At 43.5% G+C, this 12,091-nt stretch overlaps 1 protein-coding gene across 3 annotated transcripts in view; it reads right to left on the bottom strand.

Annotated features, from left to right (window-relative positions):
• Positions 1-1,869: 1,869 nt before the first annotated feature.
• LOC137347433 (nuclear receptor subfamily 5 group A member 2-like) overlaps positions 1,870-12,091 on the bottom strand; it is a 97,836-nt gene continuing 87,614 nt past the window's right edge. For all 3 annotated transcript variants that reach the window (XM_068011875.1, XM_068011878.1, XM_068011877.1), the window contains one exon: positions 1,870-2,913. In XM_068011875.1, the coding sequence (XP_067867976.1) occupies positions 2,666-2,913 (248 nt within the window). In that variant the 3' untranslated portion in view covers positions 1,870-2,665. The remainder of the gene's footprint in view (positions 2,914-12,091) is intronic.

Here is a 12,091-nt window from a genome sequence, read left to right as displayed (position 1 = left end):
CACAATAAATATACTATGATTTTTAAAAATCAGTAGACTGAATGGCTCTATCAGGGTGAGAACCCTTTAATATCTGCTTTGATATGGCTCTTCCACATACCATAACTGTTTGCTGCACCTTATAATCCAGCCAATAATTTTCCCTGAATGAAATATCAAAGCTTGCCAATCGCTAGCCACATCTTAAAAGTTCCACTTAGCACATAGATAAAGTGAGTGTACAGTAGTAATATACCATCGTACTTCTCAAAAAAATGTATGTGTCACTCTCCTATGTAACCTGTAACCTCTTTCACCACGGTCAATGAGTAATTTTGCTTGAACAAAATTCTGTCATGAAGGTATGAACCCATGAATCGTCCACTGGCACTTTTATTACTTTTTGTCTAATGACTATAGTTTCATCTCTATCAATGAAATGCATGCAAACCTCTAGAAAATATTGTTAAAATCAATTAATTTTAAATAATTGCATCATTAAAAAATAAACTTAAAATGTAAGTTCACAGTTGCACAATAAGTAGAGAACACCACAGTTCTTTCATTACGTTTGAGAGACCAAAGCTTATTCATTTAGAGATACAGCACTGAAACAGGCCCTTCGGCCCACTGAGTCTGTGCTGACCAACAACCACCCATTTATACTAACCCTGCAGTAATCCCATATTCCCTACCACCTACCTACACAAGGGGCAATTTACAATGGCCAATTTACCTATCAAATTATAATTGTGTATCTTTTGCACAAATGAAAGAACTGCAGTCACAGCTATTGGTGAAATCCAGAGGACACACAAAAAGAAAGGCATAATATGCTGTCTGCTTCATGTATGAAGACATCCCAATCATTCACAAGTAACAAAATCACCCACAGATTCAGGAGATTTTCCTCGCAGAAGTAGATAAAATGGGTATCTTTCTCTCCCACATTCCCCATTCCTCTTATATAATGGATCCGGGAAAAATTTTATTTATGATAAAAGAATATTTTCTTGTAGTGGGAATGATGATAAGTGTAGGGGACACTTTAATACACCTTCTGTCATGCCTAAGCTTTATTGCCCCCTCTTTCCAGACAGTGCTTTTATGATTCCCTTGAGGCATAAAGCACCAAAATATTTTAGATACTTCTGGCCCAAACACTACTACCATGACTGAATATAAATATTTAGCTACAAGCCCTCAATAGCAATAACTAAAAAATTCAGGATGTCCCCAACTTGACACCAACCACTGTAAAGATAGAACCACCTCTTTTGTAATACTACCATGTTAAACAAAAGTGATTGGAAAGGCAGAAATTGTTTTATAATACAGAGTAAAATATTTTGTATCACAAAGGATTTTTAAAAAATAAACGATAAGTTTGTTAAAAACATCAATTCTACAAATGCAGTTTATTCACTGGGAGTGAACAGTGTCTACAATCTTAGCAGAACTTTTCAAACAACTACAAAATCTGTGCACGACAGTCAGTCTGTTAGTGTGTGTGCGCAGTTTAAATTTTTCACTTGTATGAATTATCATTCCAATGCACAGCAGCAATGTTGCCGACTCCCACACAACAGTGGCATCTATGGCGCTGTGAAGGGAACGAAACCCTCTGTAGCTAGTGGGTTGGATAACTTAAAGTTTTTATTTGGTACTTAAGGAGTTATAAACAGGAACACCACTGGTGTACAAATTTAATCAGTTTATTTCACTAAAAGGAAAAGAGGGAAAACATGCAAGAAAGCACAATACAAGAATACTGTTAATACAGTATAGTTGGTATGCAAAGAATATGTTAAATATGACAGAATTAGCAGTTATTTACTAATTAAATATTAATTTCAATAAAACATTTGTTTTTTACTGTAATGTTCTCATTTTCCACAATTTACTATATCTCTCAGAAAAAACACACTTGAAACATAAAAATAACAAATACAATACTTTTAACTGTTTGCAACTCTCTGTAAAAATACAAGTGCATTCAGCTTTCAAATATTAAAGTACAAGTGCGCACATTTTTCTTGTACAAGTGTATAAAGCAAACTCAAATGATTTATCTGTAAGACACAATTGTTCTTAGCCTGTTTTCCACAGCTATCAGTATTTGAGAGCTCTGAAAATAACACTGTGCTGACTTTACTTTTGCATATGATTTTACATTCATTTTTACTGTAATTTGAAGAATTTAAAAGGTACTGTTTTTATAATGTGCATTGTTGTTTCAACAGAAACAAGTGGAAATTGTAATCCGAACACTAGGTGACAATCAATGAATATGCGTCATGTAACATCATAGTTAAAAAGTTACCGGGCTATACACTTTTTATAAAATGTAAATGCCATTCTTTTGCTGGTTTACGGTTTTCATAGGTGCAGTTAACACTAAGTAATGATGACTGAGCTGTGTTCATAAAGAACAGGCCATTTTAAGATAAAGCCAAAATTCTTGTTATGAAAGGAAAAAAAGTCAGTGTCTGAAAAACTTTGTACATACTGTTTTGCATGTATTCCAAGATTATGTAGGTTCTGTATATTTAAAAATCATTTGTTACTACCTAATTACAGTAATTGTTCTATTAATAATATAAAGGAATATAATATATATAATGGAATTTACAACCTGCCTTGGGGAACTGTGGCTGTTGTATAGTTCACAGATCTACAGTAGGCTTTAGGCTCGCTTGGCATGAAGCATCTCAATCAGTAGGTTGTTACATGGTACCTCCCCACTCAGGTGTTTGTAGTACAGGTATTCCTCTGCCTGCATACTTATTGCACGGATTTCAGGTAACCTTAGCAACAACTGTCCAAATTTGTCCCCATGCTGTGGGTAGTTGCACATGGTGTAATCCAAAAGGGCAGCATGGACTTGTTCTTGAACACTTTCAATCAGATGTCGATTCTCTAACACCTTGACATCTGTTAGGGAAAGAAAGGATTGGACACGATTTTAGTATCACAGTTATTTAATCTCAGAAACGCACTGGTTAAAATTTAAAATGTAGCTGATCCAAATTTGCTGCTCAATTGGCAAAATGACCCAAATCCATTATACTTTCACAAAGTTCAAATACTGTATATTAGTGATGTTATTATTTTGTCGAGTTCACCATATTGGAAGAATACCCAGGCCTTTGAAGCTCAATGTAATGAAATCTTCTGTATGTCGATATTACACATTAAGTTCAATTTCCCAATATTCTTCCTGCTGGTTTCACCTGGCAGGAAAGCAGTGGCAGCTTCCCCACTCAGGCCAAAGTTAAAGATTGCCGTCAGCGTCTGGTGACATCGTTAGATCCAATTTGCATCTGTATATTAAGACCACTGGTGCTTCTGTCTTTAGACCCACTGTGCAACATAGAATTGTTGTTTCATATTTTTATGCTGGTACAAGGACAAGGGGACAGAGATTTAAGGCTTTGGGCAAGAGATGCAGGGGGGATGTGAGGAAGAACTTTTTTACGCAGCGAGTGGTAATGACCTGGAACTCTCTGCCTACGAGGGTGGTGGAGACGATGAATGGTTTCAAAAGGAAACTGGATTAGCAGTTGAGGGAGATAAGTTTGCAAGGCTTTGGGGAGCGGGGGAATGGGACTGATCGGTTATTCTACAGAGAGCCGGCATGGATTTGATGGGCCAAATGGCCTCCTCCTGTGCCAAATGACTCTATTTTTGAGTATCTCACCCTTTGAAGGCAAGTTTGTACAGAGAAAAATTATTCAAGAAAGTTGAGCCATGAGGTCCTGGGGAGTAGCATTCTTAAAGGGGAAGAAGTATTGTATTTTTGTTCTAGTTTTACAGTATCATTTTTAATATGGTACTGTTTTTATTCACACAGATGTCAGATGAAATTTACTGTGCAGAAATGTGAGAAAGTATACTTAGGGAGGAAGAATAAGGAGACAATATATTCACTAAATGGTAAAACTTTTAAGAGAAGAAGAGAGATTTTAAGGGTTCACATAAACAAATCTTTAAAGTGTGAGGACATGCTGTAAGAATGTGGGACTCTAGGCTTTATTGATAGGGGCCTAGAGTAAAAGATCAAATAGATAATGGTAAAATTGAAGCCGCAGTTAGAACATTGGGCTGAATTTTAAGTTGCCAGCAGCGGCCATAAAGGATGACGGCCCACACGCACGCACGGATTTTACTCCACGGAGCCACGCGATATTATACACAGCAGCTCATTTACATGGCCAGGGAGGACCCCCCCCTCCCCCCCCCCCCCACCCCAATGATGTGGAGGGGACGGGAGAGCCGTCCCCGGCAACAGCGTCCAGCCCCACTTCACAGGCAGCAGCACTATTTTTAAAGGGACTCCAGCCCTTCAGTTACATTTAGAGTTTTAAAGTGACAGGTTTTCCAATAAATTAAAATAATTTTATTCACACTTCCAATTCCCTCTCTGACCCCTCCCCCCAATGAATAATCTGTTTATTATTTGTCCTCTTGCCCCCAAAAAAGTAAATTTTCGATCACGACCTTCCCCACCCCCCCCCCCACCGAACTTTCTTTCCTTTAACCTTAAACCACTTCCCACCGTTCCCTCAACCAATCGCGTTTGTTTTTGCTGCTCCCCCCGCCTCCCACACTGAAAAACGTACCAACATCCCTCCCCGCCGACAGGTGTTGCGCTTCGTTTCCCTGGACGGGGATTCGAAAGCGTGGCAGTGCCGGCCGCTGGGGTGAAGATCCCGGCGGCACTTCAGGAGGCAACGGGAAAGTAATTAATGCAGGTAAGTTAATTTATTTCAATATTTAAATTATGGTCCCGTTGCCAAGCAGCAAGGGGGCTGCCACGAGGCCTCACCTCTGCCGGCAATATCGGGATGGACCCTGTCGGCATCGAGGTCCATGGCGGGCCTCATCCAGGGCAATCCTTATGCACCCCACCCCCCGCCTGCCATGGATCCCGCTGTCGAGGCCTCTATAAAATCCAGCCCATTGTGTCCAGTTTTAGGCACCCAACTTTGGGAGAGATATCAAAGCCGAGCTGTTGGTGCAGAAGAGATTCCACTGAGATAAAACAAGGGTTGACGGGCATGAGTTAGAGGAGTGGTGAGAGAAACTGGAGCTCATTTCATTCGAACAGAAAAGGTTACGAGCAGATCTAATTAAAATGTTCAAAATGAAGAAGGGTTTTGGTAAATAGAGGTACACTGGGCTCAGCAGCATCCTTTTTATGGACTATGAGTGCCGTTAAGGGTACCAAATGAATGACTTCTAACGCAAAGTGTGCCAGACACCATACTGGTAAAGGTGTTAGCACACGCACACAGTTAATGTCTGCCAGAAATACACAGAGCAGTAAGATCATGATGTCAACCGCAAGCAACACTGATTTGACACTGGCCCTGCCATTTTGCAGCTCAAAGCCCTCTTTTAAGCTCGCACAGCTGAATAAATATTAAGCTGCCAGTAGAACCCCCCAGAACAGTACTATTTAAAGGGATCATCAACTACTTAAAGGTTAGTTGCTGGTTGATTTCTTCTGAATTTTGCTACAATTCTGCACATTTTTGGTGCTTTCCCTCGTTATTACAAGTATCAAAAATCTACAGGGAATGGTGTGGCATTTGCTGAGAACTTTTTGCTGACTTCAAGGCTTCTGCACAAACCAGGTGCTCCCAGATATGGGGTCGTTGATAAGTATTTCCCTTGGAATAAAGCATGACTGGGAGAATGAGCAGACGCCACGCAGAGTGTGAAAAGCTGGTAGAATAGGGATGAGGAGGGGGAGAAGAGCTCTCGGCGGGAGGCCATGTCCAACAAGGGTGCTCAGGGAGCAATTCTCCCACCTGAGCCTCAGCGACGAACAACATTTAAGACGTTTGTGCTTCACTAAGGATATCCTCACTGAAATCTGCCAACTGCTGCAGCCACAACTACAATCTCAGAGCAGGGCAAGAACCACATTGCCAGTGGCTGTGAAGGTGACCATGGCGATGAACTTTTATGCATCTGGCTCCTTCCAGGCTGGAGCTGTAGCCATTAACAACATCTCACAGTTTGCTATCCACTGTTGCATAAGGGAAGTCACTGAGGCTCTCTCTTCAAAGAGGGCTAACTGCATTTCATTCTCTCCTGCCAGAGTCAAGCAAGAGGAATGAGCACAAGGGTTTACTAGGATTGCAGGCTTCCCCATGGTGCAGAATGCCACTGAGTGCACGCACATTACTTTGGGGGTGTGATGTGCCAACTCTGCCATGTACTGGAACTGAAAGGTTCACGGTGCAGCTGTTGTGTGCCCATAGGCACTGCATCATGCAGGTCACTGCCCAGTATCCTGGCAGCAGTAATGATGCTTTCATTCTATGGCAGTCCACTTTGCCAGTTGCATTTGAGCCACCATGGCAAATCAAAAGGTGGCTACTGAGTGACAAAGGCTTTCAGTTGACGACATGGCTGATGGCTCTGGTTCACAACCTACGCACATGTGCATTGCATGCATACAATGAGAGTCATGCTGCTGCAATAAACATGAGACAGCAGATCATTGACATGCTGAAGCAACGATTCCACTGCCTGGACCACTCTAGAGGAACCATGCAGTACTCAGTAGAATGGGTCTCAAGAATTGTGGTGATATGCTGCATGCTGTACAACATCATCATTATGAGGGGACAACCCTTACCACCAGCTATCACACAAGAAGCTGAGAAGCAGGAGCACAGGGAGGAGGAGGAATAGGAGGAGGTGGAAGAGAAGGTAGAGGAAGGGAGACAGCAATCTAGACATCCCTTGCCACCTGGGCTGAAGGTGAAGAATTCATTCAAGTGTGATACACGTAACTGCAACTATAAATTTCCCATTCATCAACAATCCCACACTTCTACCTTCCCTACATCACTGATCATCACATCATTCTATTGAACACAATGCAAAAATAAAGCCACTACAAAATAAACATTCCAAACCAAATTTATAAATCAAACAATTCCATATTGCATGCAAATGTAATCTAATCACTCTTGTGCATTCCTTTAATGCTTGTTTTCCATGTGTCTTTACCTGGCCTAGTACTGCTATGCAGTGCTACCCCAGTGGTTGCAGCATGACTGGTGGAAACCTGCTGACTTCCAGTGTAGGTGACTGCAGATGCCTTGGAGGATGTCCTCAGGCAGCTCTGGGCTGAGAAGGTCCAGCTGCAGGCTGTACCATCTCGGCTTGGGCTGCAGCAGTCTGGGTTGCCTGGCTGACAGGCAACAGCAAGAGTATTGGCGGAGAGACAGGGTGGGAGTATGAATGCTGTCATCCTGAGAGAGGACAGCAGGCTCCTGCTCCAGGGTGCTACTGCAACTATCCTGGGGAGGTGCCTCAGCAATCCTAGTAATCTTCTGGAGGACAGATTGCTGGACTGCTGCAACACTCTGCAAGCCCCTTTGAACACTGGTATCCACAGCCATGATGGCAGCAGTCTGAGCTTGTGTGACTTTGCTCCACTGCCACACTCATACCTTTGGTGGAAGATGTTTGTTCTTCATTGGAAGCTGTAACATTGGCCATCAGACGCTGCATCATGGGTGGGTCCACTAGTGTGGTAATGGAGTTGGTCACCATATCCATGCTGGAAAGAATAGGCTTCTGCACAAAGCCCTGTGTCAAGCTGATGTTGGACTCCTTACTCCTTGACATTGAATTCAGGCTTTCTGACAGGCTTCCCAATGCACCTAGCATTTTGTTGTGTATACCCCTCAACCTTCTTCTGTAGCCTCATCAAAGTCCTCATCTGAGTCCTCTGCAGCAGAACTCATGTGTGACCTCGCCTTCTGGCAAGCTGGCACCAGCGCTCTGATTGTCCCCTGCCCCAGCAGCAGCACACCTGTGCCCAATGTCTCACCACGTATAGATCCTGCGTCTAATCTAGCCTCCAAGTTACGCCAAGTGTCAGTATCTCAGCTGGTGACTGAGTGTGAAATCAAGTGACGCTGCATCTTCATCATCACCGTCTTCTTGGTGATCCTCCACTGCCTGGCCTGGTTGCACATCCTGGGTATCTGAATGTGGTAATGTCGCTGACATAGTAATCCAGAGGCTCAAGCAATGCCCTGGGTCACAGGTTCAAATCCCACCATGGCAGCTGGTGGAATTTAAATTCAATGAATTAAAAAAAAAACTGGATTGAAAGCTAGTCTTAGTAATGATGCCATGAAACTATCATCGATTGTCATAAAAAAACATCTGGTTCACTAATGTCCTTTAGGGAAGGAAATTTGCTGTTCTTACCTGGTCTGGCCTACATATGACTCCAAACCCACAGCAATGTGGTTGACTGTTAACTGCACTCTGAAATGGCTGAGCAAGCCGCTCAGTTGTCAAGGACAATAACTGATGGGCAACAAATGCGAGCCATGCCAGTGACACCCACATCCCATGAAAAAATAAAAACAAAGACACAAGGGTAAGGTTGTAGTGAAGGGAGTGGGGTAAAGTAAGAGTTGCATGCTTTCACCATCTGCAGTTTGTAAGTCAGGAGAGATTGTGGGATGACGAGGAAGTGGGATGCGAGAAGGAGGATTAGGTATGAGGATGCCATCATCTTCAATGGCTTCAGCCCTGCCACGGCCTCTGATAATGGCCAGCACAATCTCCTGCACGAGGGTTAGCGCCTCCCGCCCTCCAGTTAGCTCCTGTTGCCTTTGGTTGTGCACAACTTTCTCCTGCAGGAGGGAAGGAAGTTTATCAGTGAGTGTAGTGCAATATGTTTTGGTGATGTGGCTGTCATGGTTGAATAGTTGGCAGCGTGTGCAAGCTGTGAGATGTGGGTGTGAGGTTGGCAACAGTACTAAATGTGTGAAGCAAAGACATGTTAGGTATAGCGTGATTGATAGAGATTGTTGGTGGATGAGTGATGGGGATGTGGTGTATTGAACAGTGAGGCTAGTGGTGCAGTTAGCGGGATAAAGCATTTGAAGATGCATTTGCTGACCTTGACCACTTGTGTAAGGTCATTGAAACTTATGTGCACTGTATCCAGGTCCTTGGGGTGAAAATTCTGGCATTGACCTCCACAGCTATCTGCTCACATTGCCTTTTTACCGGGTGTCTGCGGATCCAGGACGTCTCTCCTCTTTTCCATCTTCTCCACCAATACTTCCAGTGCAGGGTCAAAAAAACCTGGGTGCCCGTTGTCTCCCTTGTTCAGACATTCTTCTGTCTTTCCCAATTCAGATTCAACTCCCACAGGACACCCAGCACCTACACCAGCTACTACACATCTCCCCTTTAAGAGGTGCAGGCTAGCTTTAACCAATGCAGCTTAGCTTTAAGGAGTGCTAGCAAGTATCGATTTTGGACCCCATGCTGATGCATGCATCCAATCAACAATGCATATAGTACTGGCTGCACATAGAAATTATGTAAATGAGCAGACAGCACTAAGATGACATGCGGCCTGCATTAGATGCAACAGGCGCGGGTTAATAAAGCATCGTGATTCCCGTGCCTGTTTTCGGTGGCTATCCAATTTTTCAATATCCATGTTTCATTCTATTGTAAAGCCATAAGGCTTTCCAGTTTGGGAGTCCTCAGGTTGGTCAAATTCAAATAGCCTCAGCTAGTTGACTTTATTCTGTTCAAACAATAACTTTAAATAATAATTATATATTTTTGAATTCAAATGTTCTCCCCAGCACAATAAACAGTAATTCACACACGCCTCTAAATCATATGAAATCTTCATTTAGAAGCAAGCAGTTGCATTGGTTCCCCTGTCATACAAAGCTCACCCTCACAATTGTCGACATGCTTCAGATTATTTCTCTCTTTAGCTGTTCACATTATTTGGAGCAATCTTTGTTCACAAGAGGCTGCTGCTAAATTGCAATCGCTTAAGAGAATGTTATAAAAGCTCTTTCCAGCAAAGGATCCTCATGATTGAAAGGCAGGAAACAGAACGATAGGTCAAATCATTAAGGCTCTATTAAATGCTTCTTCAGAACAAAGCTGACATGTACCTTCTTCATAAGTATTGCTTTTTGTAAAATTCTAATTTTAATTAAAACTCTTTACCTGCTCAGGAGAAAAATCAATATGGACAACAAATGTCACACTCTTTTGTAAATATTTTGCTTTGTGTATGCTTTAGTAGACTGAATGTAAAAACTGTGCACTGTTGAAGGTAATTATGTCTTGCAAACAGCATAAAAACCTGGCTCTGCAGCTGATTCTATGGAAAATACAAAACACCTCAACACAATGTTTTCAAATAGAAAAGGGCAAAATCTGGTGAAAATGACCCTGAATGGAGGAAAAAAGCCCGACTTCATTTTTTTTTCTGATAAATGAAGAATTTTTATGTGAAGCATTTAATTCCAGTGTGTGTTTGGAAGAAAGCCGTACATATGTCATTTGAAAGAATATTTTTCTATTTGTATTTTCATAATCATTTTCATGAGTTGATGCTTCATAACAATATTAAAATCAACATTTGGATTGTCACAGGAAACTGAACTAAGTGACTACATGGGCTGAATTTTAATATGCAGCAGCGCCTGAGTTTTGAACAGGTAAGGATTTAAAACTGGGGAAATTAACAGCGTGCCAGGAAGACGGCTCCAACCCACCAACTTCCACATTTAACACCAGGGTGCCAGGCTGCGCGGAAGCAACCCCACTGGGAGAGGCAGGTTGTCAATTTCAATATGTTAACCAGTCAATTACAGTGATATTAAAATGGCTTTTGCAACTTAACAGTGCGTCCACGGTTTCCTGGAACTCACCAGTGAAAGCAACAGCGGCGATTGAGGGGGCTGAAGGCATGACAGGGCAATATGTCAATAAATATTGAAACCTCACAGCTGCTCTCTTGCCTGCTTAGATGAAAGGCTTTGTTCACAGTGGGCTGCATTTTAAGACTCCGCTACCGAAATAGGCGGCAGGCATAAAAAAAGCGGTCCACACGCACGGGGACCACATCGCGGAGCCGTTGCGATTCCAAACGCGGTAGCTCATTACCATGTCCGGGGCGACTGCCCCCCCCCCATCACGTGGACGGGCGGGTGAGCCATCACCAGCAACAGTGTCCAGCACCATTTTTAAAAGTCTGACAGCCCTCAATGAGCATTTAAAATTTAAAGCGCCAGTATTGTAAAGTTTTTAAAAAATGAATAAAATAACCTTTCCTTGCACTATCCCACCCCCCAATGGCATATCACAACATTCCTGCCTTTTCCCCTCTGGAATACCTACCTTGAAAATTTGACCTTCCCCCACCCCCAAAGTTTGGAACCTTTGTCCTTTACCCCTTCCCATCACCACCCACCCCCCCCAACCAATCCGCAGTGTTGTAACCCCCCTCCCCCCGCCCCGCACAGAGAAAATCACCTCCTCCCTGCTCCCCACAGGTGTCGCACCTCATTTCCCCGAATGGGGATTCAAAGGCTGCCAGAATACAGATTGGAACGTTGTGCCTGAATCGCTGCAGCCTGCATGATAAGTAGGCATTAACATACAGTAATGCTGGTCCCGTCGCCGAGCAGCGGGGTGGCTGCCACGAGGCCTTGCCACAGCCGCCAATATCGGTATGGAACCTGCCGGCGCCGGAATCAGTGGTGGGCCTCCTCCGCTCCGATCTTCATTGCCCCCCCCCCGCCCCATCACTGTTTCCGGAAGTGGAGTGTGGAGGGCCCTTAAAATCGAGCCCAGTAGTTTTGCTGAGAGGTTACTGACAGCTTTGGAGGTTTGTATGTCTGACCTGCACTTTGAAGCGCTGACCTATCAGATCAACATGGGTGCTACTTATGCTGTATTACTTTGGACCTCAGGTGAGGACCTAGGTGACCAGCAACAGCAGCAGGAGCAGCACCATCAGGAGTAGCAATAGCCGACTGTTCAAAGACTTGCAGTTCCACAGGAGAGAGCGGATCAGCAGAGAGGTGCAACTCACAGAAGGCCGTTCCCGACACAGAGTTTGCAGGCAGAGGATAAGCTTCCTCAACATGTCAAAACACTGGGGTCTCAGGGTATCACATCAGGTGGTGGCAGATATTTGCAGTCTGCTGGAACAGGATCTGCTGCTGGTGGCTATGCTTTACCAGTGGCTGCCAAACTCACCATCAACTTCTTTGCCTCTAGGTCCTTCCGGGACTCCGCT

This window comes from Heterodontus francisci, chromosome 32, assembly GCF_036365525.1.
Source record: "Heterodontus francisci isolate sHetFra1 chromosome 32, sHetFra1.hap1, whole genome shotgun sequence".
NCBI classification, from domain to species: domain Eukaryota; kingdom Metazoa; phylum Chordata; class Chondrichthyes; order Heterodontiformes; family Heterodontidae; genus Heterodontus; species Heterodontus francisci.
This window is presented reverse-complemented; position numbering and strand designations above follow the sequence as displayed.